General features: G+C 41.0%; 1 protein-coding gene across 21 annotated transcripts in view; it reads right to left on the bottom strand.

Annotated features, from left to right (window-relative positions):
* MACF1 (microtubule-actin crosslinking factor 1) overlaps positions 1-21,083 on the bottom strand; it is a 344,123-nt gene that overhangs the window by 152,158 nt on the left and 170,882 nt on the right. For 15 of the 21 annotated variants that reach the window (XM_014541584.1, XM_014541588.1, XM_014541573.1 and 12 more), the window contains 18 exons: positions 17,617-17,783; positions 16,739-16,851; positions 16,530-16,636; positions 16,025-16,144; positions 15,777-15,872; positions 14,737-14,864; positions 14,557-14,650; positions 14,198-14,352; positions 13,255-13,531; positions 11,909-12,037; positions 10,889-10,966; positions 10,154-10,315; positions 7,025-7,129; positions 6,338-6,433; positions 4,749-4,874; positions 3,216-3,221; positions 2,127-2,279; positions 953-1,107 (listed from right to left, as the gene is read on the bottom strand). In XM_014541584.1, coding sequence (XP_014397070.1) covers positions 953-1,107; positions 2,127-2,279; positions 3,216-3,221; positions 4,749-4,874; positions 6,338-6,433; positions 7,025-7,129; positions 10,154-10,315; positions 10,889-10,966; positions 11,909-12,037; positions 13,255-13,531; positions 14,198-14,352; positions 14,557-14,650; positions 14,737-14,864; positions 15,777-15,872; positions 16,025-16,144; positions 16,530-16,636; positions 16,739-16,851; positions 17,617-17,783 — 2,267 coding nt within the window. Of the gene's footprint in view, positions 1-952; positions 1,108-2,126; positions 2,280-3,215; positions 3,222-4,748; positions 4,875-6,337; positions 6,434-7,024; positions 7,130-8,909; positions 9,080-10,153; positions 10,316-10,888; positions 10,967-11,908; positions 12,038-13,254; positions 13,532-14,197; positions 14,353-14,556; positions 14,651-14,736; positions 14,865-15,776; positions 15,873-16,024; positions 16,145-16,529; positions 16,637-16,738; positions 16,852-17,616; positions 17,784-21,083 lie in introns of those variants that run through there. The other 6 variants (XM_014541592.1, XM_014541587.1, XM_005868634.2 and 3 more) reach the window with 2 other exon arrangements.

Below are 21,083 nucleotides of genomic sequence, written 5' to 3'. Positions count from 1 at the left end.
AAAAATTAAGATGAGTAAAGGAGACAGAAAGTGACAGGCAGGGAGTGGGGGTGGGGTGGTAAGATGAACTGAATGAAGCTAGGGAGTGAATCACATAAATATTTGAAGCAAGCAGAGGAAGTGAAAGGCCTGAGGCAAGAATATGCTTGTGCTGTTTGAGAAACAGGAAAAAGATGAGGGTGACTGACTGGAGCTGAACATAAGCAAGGAGAGTGGCAGAGGATGGGTGAGTTTAGAGAGGAAAGACACAACAAGGGTAAATCTCACAACAATCCCCTGTAGTAGGTGTGGCTCAGCTATAAACCATTTAATATAACAACACAAAAATACCAGTTTAAACAAAAACTGTGGCATAACTACATTTGGAAGATGGGAAAAGGAGAAGTGTATGCAGGTATATGTGTAGCAAGCTAAATATTAATATCCAAGAGTAGGAAGTCAATAGATAATTTCTAAAGTTGAAAAAAACCAGAAAATAGCAGGAAAAATAATCACATTATTTATAAATTTGGAATTAAAACCAGAAAAATCTGCTCAAAGAGTTAAAAATAATTGACTCTTGGAAGCAGAACTTTGGGGTGGGGAAGGTAGTTGATAGTTTTTATTTTAAGTGTTTTGGTATAATTCAACTCTTAAAAATATGTACATATTACTCTAATAAAATGTAAATTAAAGAAGAAAATTAGTTGTCACTACATAAATCAATCTTCTGAGATTAAACTGTTTATAACCAAGAACTTTTTTAAAAAAGAACTATCACCAAATATATCTCAATTGAAGATAAGCATTTACTGAAAATCTACTATGTGGCTGGCAGGCTAGGACTTGATATCCTAATAGAAGATCTTTCCCAAAAGAAACTTTAAATTTTAGTTGCTCTGTTCAAGGAGATCAGTTCTCCCAGGTCAAAGAGCAGAGGTGGCAGTACAGAGCGGCAGCTGAGCCAAGTTACCTGCTGGCCATCTCAATGGCATCCTTATTGGGTGGAGGAATGAGGAAGCAGACAGATGGCACCATGGCCTCATTCCCTGTGGGGCTGATCACCTTCCACTTGGTCCTCTGGGAATTATCTTCCAACACACATTCATCATTCTTGCAAATAGTAATCTGAAGAGACAGATTTACAAGTTATTGCTAATGGATAAATCAACAAACCATTATTACCTGGCGCCTGATCCCAAGGCTACGAAATCCTCAAGAAAAAATCATTTTGGAGACCTGCTATCACTTAGTGAGAGTCCCTGATTCCGACAAAAAGATACCATGTAAAAATGCACAACACAGAAAAGGTTGTGGACATCAAATAAATCCAGGAAGCAAGTGTTTATGAAATGCCTGTTACATGTCAAGTAACTCAGTGAGTGGAGGGTAGAAGGAGACAGTAAGACCCCCAAGAGCAATCTTTCATACATACAACCATTAGAGTGAAAATTAAAGGGACATGAATACTCACAACTTTGCTTTTGATACTTCCTCCCCCTCCCTTGCTGTTGTCCCACCCAAATCCCTGAAAATGTTTAACAAGTTGGAATCACCAGTTCTTTCTCTTGGATGATAAGTAACCAACAGTATTACCCCTATTTCATGGACAGAATTGAGACAGAAAAGTACAGAAAAAGTCACTAATTCTTTTGTGTAACAAATATTTATTGAGTCTACTATCTACCTGGAAGTATGCTAGGCCACTAGAGATAAAAATGGAGAAATGGTAAGCTGACAAACATGGTCTATATTCCACATATTCTGGTGGGATATATAGCTACAATAGTATGTGACACATGCAATTTACTGGGAATGCACAGGAGGGACATGACTCAGTCTTGGCTAGAGAGGTAGGACCCTGAAGCCACATTAAGGAATTCAGACTTTCTACAAAGAAAAGGGAATTGCTGTGGGACTTAAGAAGGGGAATGACACTTGTTTATAAATGATCATGCTGATGGTAGAATAAAGAACGCACTGGATGGGGAGGCTGTTGCAATGATCTAAGTGAAAGAACCTTGTTTAAATTCTAAATTTTAAAAACTCTAGTATTTGATCTTTTCTCATTATCATAACCCTAACCAAAGGCTTCCCTTCTCCCTTCCTTCCCTCTGGAGCCAGAAATATCCTTTCCCCCTCCTTACCTCGATCTGCCGGTAATCACAGATGGCCTTCACAGAAATGGTGCTCTTCAGCACGTGGTCGGGACTGCGTGGCTTTAGCTGAACAATTGTTTTTGATCTCCCAACAAGACTGGCAACAGAACTCTTGGACTGTATAAGCTGTTCCTTTTCATCCTACAAAATGAGAAGAAAATCAAAAGACACTGTTGCTACCCAGGGTGACTAACAAAGAAAACTGAGGGCTCCACTGCCTCAGAGAACGTCATTTCTCAGTTAAATAATCCTTGGTGGAGCCATCTTAGAAACACAAGGATACAGAAAAAAGGAGAGACTGTTTTTGTCTTCTACCAGGTGCTTTTGTACTCAAATTTTGCAGCTTTTTCCCAGTGCCCTTTCAATTAACCAACTATAAAGCAGCATGCAAAATAACAAAACATAAAACAAAAAAGAACGCCTTGCTGCCAAATATAGCTTTAAGTTAGCAAAGGATTTCCCCAAATAAGTTCAGAGAACATAGAAGTTAAAAACAATAATAACAACTATGTTGTTATTGTTGTTATTGTTCAGTTTCTCACTGGTAGAAGCCAGTTCTTGCCTTCTGCTTAGGAGAAGCCAGAGTTAAGCTCTTTGAATTTTTTAAAATAATTATATCTACCACAAGTGTTTTACTTTCTTAAATTGAGTCTAACTTTCTCCAGAAAGATCTTAGGCCTTCAACCAACAATCAATGCAGTTGGTGAAGGCGTCATGACAAATGATTTAGGGTTTACCTTTTAGTATCTTGCTGTGCGTAGGCATGTAAATTTGATTGGTTTGAAAGCAGTTCCATGCAAAATTAAAACTCTCAAGGTCTCTGCAAACCCAATTATCTTAAAAACTAATGAGCCTCTTGTCAACAAAATTGGTAGCAATCTACTGCCAATTCCATTAAAGCAAAAGATTAACCAGGATGTCTCAAGCCCGTTTTGAGGTATAAAAACTCCCCAGAAGAGGGCTTTCTTAGGATGGAAGTAGATGTAATGAGAATAAAGAGTTAATAATGTTAAGAAATGCCATTAAGGGATTAAGAATATGCAAGTAAAAAAAGAAAGAAATGCTTAAATAAACTACCTTTGCCTGTCCCGGGGAGCATGATTGGAAGAAATACAACTTTAACTTATTAGTTAAGAAAGAGGAATGGAATATATCAGGGAGACAGCCACACGGTTCCATACTGAGAGCTGGTCTACCCGTGTCATTTTCCTTGCAATAAAGAAGTCAATTTCTGTCTAACCCACAGCCAAACATCTCCAACTCCAGAGACCAAGTGCTCAGCGTGGTAAAAGTTCTGCAAAGAACCAGAAGCCAGGACAGATGCTCCCGAACCTGACGGAAAGCTGAGGACAAGCTGAGGAGCAGACCAGGTGACTCCATGCCCAGATGATGCCGCCAACCCGAGGCCCCTGACCTGGAGAGGAGGGAACAGAGCAGCGACCCTCGAGAAGAGAAGATATAACAACTGCAGAGGAGTTACCCTACAACAGGAAGGTACTCTGTGGGAGGGAGGAGATAACAGCCAAGGATTATTATATTCCTCCTTCATACTTGAAGTACCTCCAAGAGAGACATTCTAGAGACAACATCGGAAAAGTCAGCTTTTTACCCTTCGTTCCAAATTAATTAACAGATTATTTGCCCAAGTAAAACACTGAATGTAAACCCATTCATAGCTTTATTTTACCTACAAATATATTTTAAAAATTAACTAATGCTCACAAATGCCCAAGTCTCACCCACACAAAAGAATGACACTGTTTGGTGTTATTCTGCTTCGCTTATAGTTGTCTGTTGAAATGTGACAATTCCCTGGCTTCTCATACAGAAAAAGTAATTTCTCTATTACATACATATTTCTGTCTTACTGTGAGATGTACCTTGAGCCTTGCCTTGCCAACTCTATGTAATAATACATTCAATAAATGTAAGTAGCCCTGCTGCTGATTTTATTACCAGCACTCCTGAAGGAATAATTCATTGGAGGACATAAATGTAAAATTGTTTGGGATTAAATACTGAATGCAGTAATATCTAAAAAGTAAATATTGCTACATAAATAAACTGAATATTGCATTATATCTAAATAAGATTTAATGTCCTTAATTAAATTCCATTTTCTAGTACCTCATCATTACCAAAAGAAAGTTGCCAAGGAGGAAAAATTGGGTTCAGGTCTAGTTCATTGGGAGTTTTTGTTTTATTTAGTTTTAAAAATTCTCTTCACATGAGAGACTTAAAAAGAATCTGATGTCAGTTAATCCCCTTCGACCCTACACCTCATCTTTGGCTCCAGCTATTAAATTGAAATAGATAGGAACAATGCAAAGAAAGTATGATGAGCACTAAAGTGGCTCAAGGGGAGATGACTAGGCCTTTACTTCAATAACATACCCCAAAGGAATCTTATTAGCAACTTCTTTAAGGAAAGAAAAGAGAAAAGGAAAAAGAAAGAAAAACTGATTAAATTCAATTAGAATGTGAGACAAACGTTATAACAATGACCCACTGCCCTGTAGCTTTCAAGGATATAACAGCAGCAGCTGAGAGGGTTTACTCTGTTTCTCAGAGTACATGTTTCTGTAATCATCCCACTGATGCAACACCCACCATTGAGTCCTGGAGCAAGTCCTCAAGGCGGGATAAGCTGGTGTTGTGGTCACAGGAATATTTTCGTTTGATGGAGTCTTGGAGGTTCCTCAAGAATGACTCCAGGTCTCGTGCATCACTGAAGAACTGTGGGGATAGAAGGAAGGGGTGCCTTGTGTTCATTACATCACAACACCAAGATCTTAACTGAGAAAGAATAATCCTACTCTGCAGAGTTGAGCAAAGCTGATTAGACTCTCCGGAGAGTGATAGTTCATTACAAAGGCCACGAAAGTATAAACCGGAGGCTTTATATTGCCTCGGCCTGGAAACAGTGATGGCCAGCACAAAGCCTACTGAACCCCATGGAAAAGTCAGTCTGCTTCACCCTCTCAGAAATCACTGCTCATTCCTCTTGACTTCTGACTAGTGACAGCACTTGGTTGGGAGGTATAGTTCACAAAAGCCTAGATGTTGAGTCATCAAATGTTTTAATTCATTGATGTAATTACAAAATGATCAGGAAGATGATTTAACTTAGGACAAAACCAGAGATAATAGTTTATTTCCTCTGCCCATCCTCACTTGAAAACAAGTAGTATATTTTGCATGCTGTGACAAATTGTAGAAAAAAAATGATCCTAATATTTTACAGGTCTTCCCTTTAAGAGATGGAGTCGATTTCTCCTCCCCTTAAAGATGGGCATGGCCACGTGACTTCCTTTGGCCACTGGCATGTTAACAAATGTGACAGCAGAAGCAAGTGCGTGTGACTGGGTTTACTCTCTTGCTGCTTGTGGAACACAGGCACTCTGTGAAGAAGCCCAGGATAGCCTATTGGGTGCTAGAGACTTGTATACAGACTTGTACCTCATCACCCCAGACAGTCAGACATGTGAGTGATGCCAACTGGGACCAACCAGCCCCCAGCCTGCCTGCCAGCTGCCTGCAGCCATGAATAAGCCAGGCAAGCTGAGAACAACCACTCAGCTGAGCACAGCTCAAACTGCCAACCCACAGAGTCATGATCTGACTAAATGATTGTGGTTTTAAACCACTGAGTTTTAGGGTGCTGGTTTATACAACAGAAGATCACTGACACAGATACGTGTTTTTTTTTTTAATATATTATTTTATTGATTTCAGAGAGGAAGGGAGAGGGAGAGATAGAAACATCAATGATGAGAGAGAATCACTGATCGGCTGCCTCGTGCACGCCCCCCACTGGGGATTGAGCCCACAACCCGGGCACGTGCCCTTGACCAGAATTGAACCTAGGACCGTTTAGTCCACAGGCCGATGCTCTACCCACTGAACCACACTGGCTAGGGCCACAGATAAGTTTTTAACCTTGCCTTTCCCATATATAGGGGTGAACAAAAGTAGGTTTACAATTGTGAGTACACAAAACAGTTTATTCTTGCATTATTATTTCTTAATTATTGTATTTCCATATGAACTGTAAACCTACTTTTGCCCACCCCGGGTATATGCACAGACACACAAAATCTCTTGCCAGAATAAAAACGAATATTCTTCTCATCCTCTACAATATACACACACACAGTTACACATAAACATGCACACAGAAAAACACAAAGCCCACATACCTGAAAGTAAGCAGTATTCTCTTTCACATGCTGCTCGACACACAAGCACAGCTGCTTCATCCACTGCAACTGGGACTGGACAGCAGCACTGTAAGCCTGCAACAACAAGCACAGACAGCAGGGCATGAGATTAACTGACCCAAAATCCATGTGCAGTGCTCTCTTCCAAGGACAACGCTGCTCATGATAGAGGATATAGAAGATACATGGAGATACTTGATTGGCAGCTGCTCAATGCTTCCATAAGCAAGAGGCTTGTCTTTTGTCCAACATGATTTTTTCAGAAGGGGTTACATAGAAAAGGCCTCTTCCACACTCAGTTGCAACTAAATGATCTGGCCAGCAAAACCCAGACATAAATAAACCCTCCGGGATTGCTCCACTTCTCTGGGCAAAGGCACCACATCAAGAGACAGGACCTATCTGGATACTTATTTGGAAAATATGTGGTCCAAGCCATTTTCCCCATGAAGTTAGGATTCAATCTTGTTCCTCATAGTATTGTCCACAGACCATCAAAACTGTTTGCAGTCTTTTGGGGGCTGGGATGAAAAGGGAGAAACCCCAAGACAAATGATCCCGGACATTTCCTCCATGTCCTTCAGCAGAACAAAGCCTCTGCTTTGAGCACTTTTATGAACAATCACCTCTGAGCACTTGGCCCTTACATGTTCTCAAGTCACATACCTCCACCGTCTGCTTCGCTGGGTGGTTCTCAAGTGATAGCAGCTCTGCTGTATCTTGTAGAGACCGAAACACATCCTGTTTTTCCTCCAGTTCCATTGTCAACTCCTGAAAATTGAATTCAATTTTATGCATTAAGTGCTATTAAGGGAAGAGTAGCAATAAAAGGCTCTGTTCCCTACTCTACTTTCAAAAAGCCTGCAACACTGTGGCTAGTGCCAAAATGAGATGCATGAACAGTACATGCCAAAGGATTTCAGAGAAGAGCAAAAATGCTGGAATTACTGGCAAATGATTCACAAAGGACTTGGGACCCCAGCCAGAGCCAAGTAAGTGGGGGAACACGGGATGAGCACTGGAAGCAGAGAAAGGAAATGGCCTGGCTAGAGTGGCCAGTTCATGTCAGCACCCACCTAACACCGCACCTGACACACCAGTGGATCTGTACCACTGACTGGTTGGCTTTGCTAAGACTATAGTGTCCTCCTCTGGCTCGAAATTCTATTCACATTACAGGACCCATTTTAGATGCCAGCTCTTCTGTGAGCTGGGTACTGATCCTTAGGATCAGATTTGACCGCTCTTCCTTGATGCTTTCCAAGCACCTTATTTACATTTCTTTCATGGCTTCATTTCTGTCTGCATACAGACTGTCTATTGTATTATCATATCTATTATTTCTTCTTTACTTCAGAAGAATCCTATACCACTCTCTATTCAGGAATAGCTTACATTTAAAAACAACAACACACTTCTAAATTAATGGAATTAAAGTATCTAAAGTAAGTGTTAGTAAAAACATTTCCTATTTGCATAGGGTTTATAAAATGTTTAAAAATCCTCTGAGGCCGAAACCGGTTTGGCTCAGTGGATAGAGCGTCGGCCTGCGGACTGAAAGGTCCCGGGTTTGATTCCGGTCAAGGGCATGTACCTGGGTTGCGGGCACATCCCCAGTGGGAGATGTGCAGGAGGCAGCTGATCGATGTTTCTCTCTCATCGATGTTTCTGGCTCTCTATCTCTCTCCCTTCCTCTCTGTGAAAAATCAATAAAATATATTTTTTTAAAAATCCTCTGAGATATAGAAATACTAAAAGTAGCAAAAAAATAACCATACTTGCTTATATACATCTTTCACTGAAAAGAATATAAAGCATTGTCCCATAGTCCAATGCTGAATTTTCCTTCCCAGTCTCTTTACAAATAAAGAGATTGATCACAGCCAGTGTGTCTCAGTGGTTGACCATTGACCCATGAACCAAGAGGTCACCTGTTTGATTTCCGGTCAGGGCACATGCCCAGGTTACGGGCTCCATCCCTAGTAGGAGGCATGCAGGAAGCAGCTAATTGGTGTTTCTCTCTCAATGTTTCTATCTCTTTCTGTTCCTCTCCCTTCCTCTCTCTCTAAAAACCAATAACAACTTATTTTTTAAAAAAGAAATTGAGACCAAAAAATTATTAAATGAATTAGAGAATTCAGCATTTCTGAGAAGCCAAGAGTATACTTCAGTTAAACAATACTAAGATTATTAGTTATTAAATCTTACTGAGTCTTTTATACAACCCTGTGAAGGGGTACACTGAGCTAGTAAGTGGAGGGATAAGTTAACATAGGTCTAGTGCACGCTGAAGCCTATAATCTTAACCACAAAGCTATATTGCTTCTGAAATGACTCTACTTGCAGGCTGCTCCATGAACCCAAGACTCTGCCTTTCTCAATGCATTCTGGATTTCCCTCTCTCCATGGACACTTCTCACATATACAGATGCATTAAGCAGGGTCCCTAGTTCTGTCTAGCAGAAGGAACCCTAGCTCTCAGCAGGCTAGACCCTCTGTCTCCTTCTGCTGCTATTACATAAATATGACAGGCATGTTGTGCTAGACTCACTGAGAAGTAATTTTTCTTGGCTGAGATATTGGGATTGTTGTCACTCCAATCATATGCTAGTTCCTCTTCCTCCTTCTCATTCAACCAAATCAACTCAGCTGTAGCTCTGGAAACAAATTTATGCAGGCTTTGAAGGTGCCTCATCCGGAAGCTAGAAGTTTCCTAGACAAAGCAAGGATTACAAGGTTAAACCACCAGCCTTTCATCTACAGAAGACAGCACACTTGACATCAAAGTGAAGAATAACTCGGGAAATGAATGGTTCGATTCCGGTCAAGGGCATGTACCTGGGTTGCGGGCACATCCCCAGTGGGAGATGTGCAGGAGGCAGCTGATCGATGTTTCTCTCTCATCGATGTTTCTGGCTCTCTATCTCTCTCCCTTCCTCTCTGTGAAAAATCAATAAAATATATTTTTTTAAAAATCCTCTGAGATATAGAAATACTAAAAGTAGCAAAAAAATAACCATACTTGCTTATATACATCTTTCACTGAAAAGAATATAAAGCATTGTCCCATAGTCCAATGCTGAATTTTCCTTCCCAGTCTCTTTACAAATAAAGAGATTGATCACAGCCAGTGTGTCTCAGTGGTTGACCATTGACCCATGAACCAAGAGGTCACCTGTTTGATTTCCGGTCAGGGCACATGCCCAGGTTACGGGCTCCATCCCTAGTAGGAGGCATGCAGGAAGCAGCTAATTGGTGTTTCTCTCTCAATGTTTCTATCTCTTTCTGTTCCTCTCCCTTCCTCTCTCTCTAAAAACCAATAACAACTTATTTTTTAAAAAAGAAATTGAGACCAAAAAATTATTAAATGAATTAGAGAATTCAGCATTTCTGAGAAGCCAAGAGTATACTTCAGTTAAACAATACTAAGATTATTAGTTATTAAATCTTACTGAGTCTTTTATACAACCCTGTGAAGGGGTACACTGAGCTAGTAAGTGGAGGGATAAGTTAACATAGGTCTAGTGCACGCTGAAGCCTATAATCTTAACCACAAAGCTATATTGCTTCTGAAATGACTCTACTTGCAGGCTGCTCCATGAACCCAAGACTCTGCCTTTCTCAATGCATTCTGGATTTCCCTCTCTCCATGGACACTTCTCACATATACAGATGCATTAAGCAGGGTCCCTAGTTCTGTCTAGCAGAAGGAACCCTAGCTCTCAGCAGGCTAGACCCTCTGTCTCCTTCTGCTGCTATTACATAAATATGACAGGCATGTTGTGCTAGACTCACTGAGAAGTAATTTTTCTTGGCTGAGATATTGGGATTGTTGTCACTCCAATCATATGCTAGTTCCTCTTCCTCCTTCTCATTCAACCAAATCAACTCAGCTGTAGCTCTGGAAACAAATTTATGCAGGCTTTGAAGGTGCCTCATCCGGAAGCTAGAAGTTTCCTAGACAAAGCAAGGATTACAAGGTTAAACCACCAGCCTTTCATCTACAGAAGACAGCACACTTGACATCAAAGTGAAGAATAACTCGGGAAATGAATTTTGTCTTGTTTTTTAGACTCTGGGTGCTTCTCCATTGGCTTAGATTTAGTACAAGTTTGGCACAGGACTCCAGAGCCCTTGGCAATTTTAGCTAAAAGTTGGAACTCACCTGGCCTTTGTGGGGCTCCCTGGATAAAGAATAATCCTGGGCCTGTCATACTCTGAGCAATCTTGAATGACAGGAAGACTACAGAGAGAAGTCCCTTCCCTATCAACCTCAAACTTTTAGTTTTGGTGCACAAAGCACAGGTAACCACGGCTCTGGGGAAGCAGGGTAGCTCAAATAGCCCTACTTAAGACTTTGTGGGGCAGTGGTTCTGCTCCATTAAGACAATATTATATACATAGGAACAATGGCAAAGGACATGATGTAATTTAATAAACAGAAAACCAAAACGGCCAAATTAGGGAAAGGAGATGTTTGGAAGCAACCAGATTCTCCAGGAACAGAACACAGAGTTAGTCACAGTTTACCTTCAATTTACAATACTGCGTCTCCAGCTTTCCAAGAGTTTCAACATAACTAGTATGAAAATTCTGAGACATTTTTCCCTGATAAGAAAAGAATGAAACAGGAACACATTAGAGAAAGGATAAGTAAACTATATTTATGACATGGTTTCAGCTATGTAAACATTATGTCTGCACACAGGTAGAGACTACTTACTCTGAGAAATAGAAGCTTAGATAATAAACCTCTGGGTCAGCTTTTACAGCTTGGAGCAGCACTACACGAGGAACAGTTCAGCAGGGAGAATACAACTGACAGACCACACTGTCTTGTCATTCCAGTAATTCTGGAAAGTGTCTTTAAAAAAAACCTATGCCTAATGATTCCAAAATCACTCAACTTCTTTTTTGAAGGGGAGAGCTAAAGTAAAAGAGAAAAAAAAATGGGGCCCAGCTGGTATGGCTCAGTGGTTGAGCATTGACCTCTGAACCAGATATCACAGTTTGATTCCTGGTCAAGTCACATGACCGGATTGCAGCTCAATCCCCAGTGTGGGACATGCAGGAGGCAGCCAATTAATGATTCTCGCATCATTGGTGTTTCTATCTCTCGCTCTCTCTCCCTTTAAAATATATTTTTAAAAAGAAATTAAAAAATGGGAAGGTAGAATGAGTAAAGAAGAGAGACTGAACAATTTCTCTACACCAGCTCTCTACTGCAGACAGAAGGTGAAGTGGAAAGAGCATGAACTCTGGAGCAGAGGGTCTGAGTTTGGAAACTGCATCCACTACTTACCAGTACTGACCTTAGCTTTCAGGATCACTTCTTTTTTGCCAAAAAGAGTTAATAAAAAAAACACCTTTCCCACAAGGTTATTTCAAAGAGCAAAAGGACACTTCATGTGAAAAGGGAGTTTGTTGTAAAGTGCTGCTTATGGTTATCACTCCTTGCCAAAGCCCCCTTCTCCTTAGAGACAGCTGCATTGTGCATACTGCCGTTACCCACCTGCCCTACCTCCCTAACGGGTTCTGACTGTCACGCACCTCATACAACCTGGCCTCTTTGACACTTGAGCCCAGCTCTTCCACACTCGTATGAATGTGCTGCTGTGTTTCCAGCTGCAACTCCACACTAGGCAGGTCATTGCCCCACTCTGCTCGCTCCAGTTTCATCTGAAAAAGAAAAGCACATATATAATAACTTACTGCTAAGGTGGCAGAAAAAGAAAATTGTCACAATCAACATTTGGACAAGGGGGCTAGAGGTAGAGGACTGGCAAAGGGTATCTCCTTTATGACCTCTCACAGAAAAATATGCCATAATCACCCCCCAAGGAGCTAGAGACTACACCCCATCAGCTACAGCAGCAGAGGAGGCTTTTGCTGCTGCATTGTGGGAAGATGTTCCTAAATTCACCAACCAGGAAGGTGTGTCCACTGGCTGAAGATGCTTAACTTTATAGTTCAGGCATTTCCCTTTATAGAGCTCTTCATTTCACAATCAAAATGGATATAAGAAAAATATCTGAAAATAGTAAGCTTCATTCACGGCATCAACTACTGGCCAATGAATTTTAAAACATTAGCATGTTTTTGAATGTTTTTATTTATTGGTACATGGAGACTCCATCATCAGGAGATGGGAAATATCTCACACAAACAAAAGGGTTAGAAGGATAAGGAGGACAATATTGAACTTGAACTATTATCCTAGAACAGCTGTCGCCAACCGGTGGTCCACGGACCACTGGTGGTCCGTGAGGTCCGAAAGGTTGGCGAACACTGTCTTAGAATACATGTAAATAGTGCGCCCTAGGGATGTAAAGTACAGCATAGGGAATATAGTCAATAATATTATAGTAAATATGTATGGTGTCAGATGGATACTAGACTTATTGGGGTGATCACTTCATAAGTTATATATAAATGCCTACTCGCTATGTTGTACACCTGAAAGTAATATACTATTAGGTCAACTGTAATTGAGAAATACTTTTCTTTTAAAGTGCCCCACAGAATTGTGAAACAAAGAAGCCTTGCTTAAATGTAAGAGTTATGGCCAAACACAAAAAGTGAAGAATAAGCTTCGCTGCCAATGAGGAAATTTCAGAAACGGTAACTGAGATTTATAGACTCTGCAACTTCTCCCACAAGCTCCCACTTGGAGCACAGTTAGCTGAAGGGAAGAAATTCTCTAACGTCTTTAAGTTGGAAAAGTCTATGCTATTCAGTGTGGAATTTTGAGGATGTGAGCTGATCCAGCCCATTTAAAATTTAAGAAAACAGGGGTCTGGGTCCTAGGCAGCATCGATAATTAAGGGACACAGAGCAACGTGGTCCTCTTAGAGAAGTTGCTGTGCACTGTACAAGCATCTGGAATATTCACCCACCTGCATTTCTTCTACCCAAGACAGTAGTTCATACACAAATCGGAGATTGCCTTCATCTTCAGAGGACGAGATAGACACAAGTTCAGCCCGAGTCATGGGCTTTCGGAACCAGGAGGTAGAAGAAGAATGGGTTCCCTTGGTCAGGGGTTCTGCCTTCAGATGAGTAGTGGTTAAAGTAGAGGGTGGAACCAATTCAAGTGAAGTGAAGTGGCCCTTCCGATACAAGTTTGTGCACTCTAGGCGCAAGGTGACCAGCTCATCCTGCAGACGCATAACCCTGAAATGTAAGAAGAGAAAGGAGGAGGAGACTTACATTTGTAATGTACTTTTTAAAATAAAATCCCCTATCCATTTGACAAGGATGAGGATATCAGGAAAGAAAGAGAAAGTGTTATATGAATGCAAAATGATATTATTAGCATCTTCATTGTACAGAGTTGTAAGAGAGGCAAATATCAAATTACAGTGTTAACTAGAGGGAAGCAAATACCTGTGTATGTGACTCATAGGTGGTATAACAAAATCAACAACAGATTAGGGGGTCCAAAGATGTAAGTCTTAGTCTTGGCTCTGTATAAGCCATGTGTCTTGGGTGATCTTCATCCCCTTTGTGGGTCGGTCTTGGTTTCCTCCTCTACAAAGTGACATATCGCATCACCAGCATTCTAAACCAGATCTGGTACCCACTCCTGCAGGCCACTCGGAAGTATGTGGGGTGTTATAAGATACCACAATGATTAGGAAACCCTACACTTACTTAGTGGACAGGGCCTGCAATAAGGGGAAATTGTCCTCCACCATGAGAATTTCCCAGCCAAAATACCTGTAATATTCCTACTGAGACACTGAACTCTAAGGGCAAGTCACAAGATTCAATACCTGACTCTTGAGCCATGAGCCTCAGCAGTAAGCAAACTTTCTGTATGAGTCCCATGTTCCTCACCTAAAAGCCAGTTCTTCTAGCTGGTAATAATTCTCATCCCGTAGGATCTGGAGATCCACTTGCAGTTGCCTGATAAGACCCTCGCATTCCTGAATGTACATGATGACATCTGACTCGCACTGCACTGGTTGTCCTGACTCCAGGTGAGCAGCGTCCTGAGGGAGAAAGGAAGAGTAAGAGTGGGAACACTGCCATTGCTCCCACCCACTAGGACTAGGGAGCCAAGGGGCCCGCTGAAATTCCAAGAGTAAGGAAGGAGCACAGCTGGATGCCTCAAATGTTAACTCCAACTACTGGAGCACAGGGCGAGGAGTGGAAAACGTGACATGAGAAGTGAGACAAAACAGTCAGAGACTTACAGCCTGCAGTGTATTCTTAGCTAGTGTCAGTTTTTCTTCACAGTTCAAAGCACCATTCTGGATTTTGTTTGCAATTTGTAGCAGCAATTCCAGCCTAAAATAAGATCAAAACCATAGTCAAGTGAGGGCCCAAAGCAGCCCAGTAAGTAATGTCAGATCCTCTTCAGGCTCTGGACTCACCTCTCTACAGCTGGTCGAAGGGATTTCTCTCGCTCCAGCATCTCGATGATGAGCTTTCCCCACTCTTCTTCTACATCATTAGGGTGATAACCTTGAGGCAGTTTAATTCGGCCAAATTCAATCCACACCTAAAAAAACCCAGAGATCCTTTCAGTCCAAAGCACAGCCATGCCCCCAGGCCCTGGTTTTAATTTATTCTTTGCCATCACTTCTTGCTTCTTTACCCAGCCATTCAGCAGTTTTTCCCATTGTCTAATAAGAGACAACAATGGAATATTTAGCAGTACCTCACCTTGAGGTGAGAGTAAAATAATCACCTCTCAATCCAGGGACTCCTGCTCTAAAGCCTTCCATTCCTGCTACATGTTACATAACTCTTCCTGTCCTCTCAATAACCCCCATTCAAATGCCCATCTCTAGAGATGCAAATTCTCCAGGAATCAAAATGTGAGTGGAAGTCTCTTTTCTTTCCGTCTTAGGGAAGATTTAGCTTCTCTTTGAGAAATGAGAAAACTCACACAAAACTCTAAATTTCTGAATAAAAGTATGTTACTTTTTTTAAAAGATTTTTTTTATTGTTTTTTTGTTTGTTTTGCTTTGTTTTTGTTTTGTTTTCTTTTTGGAGAGAGAAAGAGAGAGGAAGAGAGAGAGGGAGAGAAACATTGACATGAGAGCGAAACATCCATCAGCTGCTTCCTGCACACCCCCTGTCAGGTACGGAGCCCACAACCTGGGCATGTGCCCTGACTGGGAATTGAACCAGCAACCTTTAGGTGCACGGCACAATGCCCAATAAACTGAGTCACACCAGCTAGGGCTCAATGTATTTCACTTTTCAATAGGCCCTTTAGAAAGCGTAGATGGTTTCTATTGCCCCTTCCCACAAATTTCCAAGACCAGCCGAGAGTGATGCCAGGTTTGTCACCCTAGCAAATTGCTGTTAATGCAGGTTGGGAAGAGGATGCAGGAGGTCTAACAAAGACACAACAAAAGAGCAAACCAGCAACCCCCAAGTCTCAGCAAAGGATAAGCTTCCTTACCTCCAATAATTTATACAATTCCTCAATTCTTGCTTTTTCTCTCTCCTTGGCCAGAATTTCTGTTTCTTTGAAGTGTACATACTGGTTATAAAGTGCCTACAAAATTAAAATTTGGTGAATAAATGGGTACAAACAATGTGGCCCAAATTTTGGTACCACCTCACCCAGAAACCAGCAGCAGCAACAGCTCTGAGACTTATTCCTAAGAATTAATTTATAAAAAAATCAATGCACGTCCATAATTTTACCTTTAGTTCAACAGGGTTCTGGGGAAAAGATTTATCTGACATCAATATTGTATGCTGTTTGATCCAGGGAATGAGGGAGTCCACTCGGCTTTGGTATTCTTGCCACCTGGAGTCTACTTCCTAATGTCAAAGGGTAAATATCACACATTTTCATTCTGATTAGCAGTATGAAAAACAAGCACATCAGAAAGTAGCTCAGGCCACCCCAAACCACATAAAATCTGTTTCCTGTTCAATGTAACACTCAGAGTCCCAGTTTCAAAGCTCCTCAAGGGCTCGCAAGATGGGATTCAATTTCCTGACACCTAGAATAGTCTAGGCTAGATGCTACAAAATTAGTGACAGACTCACTCCCAGGGACCAAGGACAATGACCGTGTGTGAACACGGTGTAGATTCAGTTTGCTCTGTATAAAAATGCTCTGTATACAGTGAGAAATATGGTTGGCTCAGTACATTCTACCCAAACAAATCAAAGTCAGAAGGTATTTTAAGGGTTCTTTTACCGTAGCACTGATCCCTTCTCCACCCTCAGGGACTTTAGGGAAGGCATCATAAATCGAAGACACATAAGTGATTACAGACTTTTCATCGGGAGATGGCACATCCACATCTGAGAGGAAGGGTAAGAAATGTCTTAGTCAGAACAAAGGAACCTGCCAGGAGAAGGAACAGTAAATACTGCCAAACATACTTAACTTGGGTCCACTCTCACCTTCTGCGTCCAGTAGCCGGGTGACGCCCAGTCTTTCTGCCACTTCGAAAGCCTGCTCCAGGTTCTCGCGGTTACTCTGGATCTGTACCCTCTCCATGTCTACCAGGTCAGGCCTGTGAAAGTCCACCAAGGCACGTGGAAGGTCACCGTCTACATGCCACACGTGAGTTCACACAAAGAAAACCTGAGCAGTACCCAGTACTAATTCCATTTTCAACTACACTTCAGGAGCCCAGTGCTCCCTAATTCAAAACTTACACAGCAGTAGCCTTGTTGTATTTCATGGGAAAGGTATCATCAGCGATGACAGAGTGAAAATGGGGGGGGGGGGCATGTTTATGACCACTTAAAGTGTGTTAATTTTTATCATTCAAAAATCCTGTCTTCCTCGCTCATCTCACTCCAGCCGCCTGCTCTTCCTCAGCTCTCTAATCAAGCCTCCAGGTCAGGCCCTCTGTACCCGCTACTTCCTCCAACTGAACACTCTGACCCCTAGAGGCCTGCGTGGCTCACGCCCTCACGGCTCTACTCCAACATCCTCATCAGAGAGACCATCTCTGACCCTCTGTCCAAAATACCACAACCCCCATCTGGCACTCTCTATCCCTCCATTGCACTTAGCACTGTAGGACGGCAAAAATGTATTTGTATGTTGCCTAATAAACAAATAACCTCCATGAAAGCAAGAACTGCTGTTGTTTTGTTCACTGCTATCTGTGCCCAGTGCCTAGAACACTAGGAGTTCAATACATATTCCTCTTTTAACTGTATACAATGAATCAGACTCTTGGTTGAGAGGGAAAGTGATATAATAATTAATTACAAACAAGAGATGAGAAGAAGCCCCTCCAGGCATACTGAAATTCTACAGCATCTACCTGTACCGATGAATAAGTGCATTGAACATCTTCCCATCACTCCAGCAGGAGGAGAAGTTGGTGCACTTGATTCCCGTGTAACCAGCTGTCACCTTCTGGGTCCATAGGAGCAGCTTCTCCTTGGCTGACATGTCCCCGGACTCTCCACTAATGTAGATGTCAGAGATCTGCCAAAAGATAGGACATGGAGTAGCCTCCTCTCTTCATGCATTATGGCTCTTGGTAGGAGGTTTGGGCAGGGAAGGCATGGCGTGGCCACAGCACACCGGTCCCTCAGACATCTCCATTAGGTGCAGTATGGAGTAACCGCTTCCCTGGTGGTCAGTACCAGGGACAATCACAACAGGCACTTTTGAGTCTCTGAATACTAACTTTATAAACAACTCATAATCGGTTAGATCCAACATCAGCAGAAGATACTTTAAAATTCAAAAGAAAACAGGGCTAGAAACTTTTACTAATACTTTATTGAGTATGAAAGAAAGCTGCCGGCTAATCTTACTAAGATGTCCAAAGAAAGGCTATGAGAACAAAAGAATATGGGTAGCCTGCATGGAGTCTTGAAAGGGGAAATCAGTAAGTACTGCCTCTAAGATTTTGACAGTAAAATGGTGACCTACCCAGTACATTCCAAGATTCTCGTCCCTTGGTAGATACATTTCAATCAGGCTGCCAAACTTTGACAATGCCAGCTTATAAATTCATCCTACAAATCCATCGTCCACCCACCACCTCTCTGCTCTGACACTATATTCACCTGACAACCTTCAGATTATTATGTCCTTCCCATATAATATCCTAAAGCAACAAACTGCAGAGTGGCATTTCAAATACTGTATCACTGGGCAGTTAAATTCTTTTTTTGTTTTGTTAATCCTCACCCAAGGATATTTTTCAATTAATTTTTAAATTCTTATTGTAAATTAATTAAATTGCACCAATCAATCTCTAACAAGTATTATCACACTGTAAGTCATTCCCCTAAAACTCAATCAACTCCAAGTATACGGGGTGAGAAGGAGCTACAGGATTGCAAAGCTGAGGACCCAACAATAATGGATAACAGCACCCACGCCATCATCCTGTAAATCCAGTGAAAATAGCTCCTCCCTGGAGCCAATTCTACTCCAGTTCTCCTCAACATTTCTAGCTATTGTTTCAATGACTAGATAACCCCTCACCAGTGGCCTATCCCAGTACTTTCACTATAGCCACTTCACATACATATTAAGGCAACACACTGTTGGGCACAGGATTTGTTGAAGTTAAAAGGGATAGAACTTGAATAAACAAAATGAAATCTGAGTTTTTGTGTTTTTTACTCAAAAAAGAAATTCCAGTTAATTGACATTGCATGATTGTATGTCCGGTACAACCACAGTCCGTCTCTCTGATAGCATTACTTATCTGCCAATCACAGTATCTTTGTATATTGCACTGAAAATAATTCAATGAACAGCTTTACTTCGGTTTTTCTACAAAGCTTTAATGAGACAGGGAAGTGTTTGGGTCCCTGGAGGGTTGGATTAAGGTCCTTCCTAGACTGTGATCTGAATGAGAAAAATGGGATTATTGTCACAACCATCTCAGGAATTAAATTTGGCGTTTGTCCCTCTCTTCTTTTAATACTCACACGTGATGTGCACAGTGCTGTCCTCTGGAATACACAGAAGCTTTTACCTTAATCTGCCAAATGCAGAAACCCAGCTTCAGTGTCGGGGAGCTTTCTCCCGCCTCTGGATTTTTAAAAGGCAGCCTTGCAGAGAGGGAGACAGCCTCACTACCATTCCAGAGACCATGCATGCCTACCTTATGAGGCTTAATTCATTCCTTTTCTGAAACATATCTAGAAACTTAATTTGTTCTTAATAATTGGATAAGGACTTACTAAACATCTCATCTGTGCTTAACACAATTCCAGGCACCACAAAGAAGAAAAAAAAACATAACACCATTTATTTATTCTGTTGTTATTTCTTGAGCAACCAACCACTATGTTCAAGGAGCTGTGTTTAAGTCCTTGGTATCTCAAGATAAAAGCACAACCGTGAGCTCAAGTTCAAGCCATTTAGTAGGGGAGACAATGTACTGTACAGAGAGGTCAACACTGACAGAGATAAGCAAGTAACCCAAACTAGCAATTCCAAGGAACTTCTCTGGGACAACAAAATCTATGCTGAGTTTTAAGATATGAGTAGAAATTAGCCAGGTGAAAAGGGGGAAACAAAAAATGGACATGCTTGCTCTGCAAGTTCTTAGTTAAGACATGCCATACCTGGCTGAAATAAGGCAGTTCCCAAACTTTCCCAAATGGTAACAGGTGAATGGAAGAAAGGAACTGTGGTCCTCTTGAATATATAAACTTTTTGAAATTTATTTACACATACAATTGTTTAAAATTAAGCAGTATATCTAATACATTAATTTTTTCTTTTTTATATGTATTTTTATTGATTTCAGCGAAAAAGGGAGAGGGAGAGAGAGATAGAGACATCAATGATGAGTGAGAATCATTGATTAGCTGCCTCCTGCACGCCCCCTATTGGGGATGGAGCCCACAACCTAGGCATGTGCCCTTGACTGGAATCGAACCCAGGACCCTTCAGTCCACAGGCCGACACTCTATTCACCGAGCCAAACCAGCTAGGGCTATAATGCATTAGTTTAATGCCTTTTCACTTTTACATTTCATAAAACCATGTTATTCAAATTCTGCATCTTTGACATCAATGTCTTTTCCACCAATAAATCTACTTAAAAAAAACAAAGCTGTTGTTTGAATATTCTAGAAAACATCTTCTACATTTCTAAGATTTCAGAGATACAACACTTTTTAAATCCATGCAGTCACTGGAAATTTCACCCCCAGCCAACAAGAATCCAGTTGCATAACACTGGGTTAGTTTTGGCTTCATTCATTCTATTGGTGTTTACTTATGATTTCTGTAATGTGACCACTTGCTGTCTGTGGGTGTTTTATAAGTACCTGAGTAATTTTTTTTTAAGTTTTTAATGTGATTACTACTTATATATAATTATCTTTAACACCTCAAATTAGGAGGTTAAATTCCCAAGAACAGTAACTAAAACTTTCTTAAATTTTTGGTCTCTCCTTTTTGTTTAATCAGTTATGTCAGTTGATCTCTACAAAAATTGATATACTAGTAAATTGAACTAGCAGATGGTGACCCAAATTCATTCATCCTTTTCCATGAAATGACTATGATTTCACTGACAGCCCAATAAGAAACTTTATAAAGTAAAATACAAAGAGAATCTCTTTTTTCTGAGGGCTAATTTCTGGAGGGAAAAAAGTCTTACCTTATATTTAGTCATATGTGGAGGATCACATGAAAAAGTTACAAATAATTTATGACCCAAAGGATCAACAATAATATAGTACATGATGATATTCAAAAGAGGATCTTGGCAGAATGAATACTAAGTATGGATTGAAGTGATAAAAA

The sequence above is a fragment of the Myotis brandtii genome, unplaced genomic scaffold (assembly GCF_000412655.1).
Source record: "Myotis brandtii unplaced genomic scaffold, ASM41265v1 scaffold274, whole genome shotgun sequence".
In the NCBI taxonomy this organism is placed as follows: Eukaryota; Metazoa; Chordata; class Mammalia; order Chiroptera; family Vespertilionidae; genus Myotis; species Myotis brandtii.
Note: the sequence above shows the minus strand (reverse complement) of the source record. Positions and strands in the feature narration are given on the sequence as shown.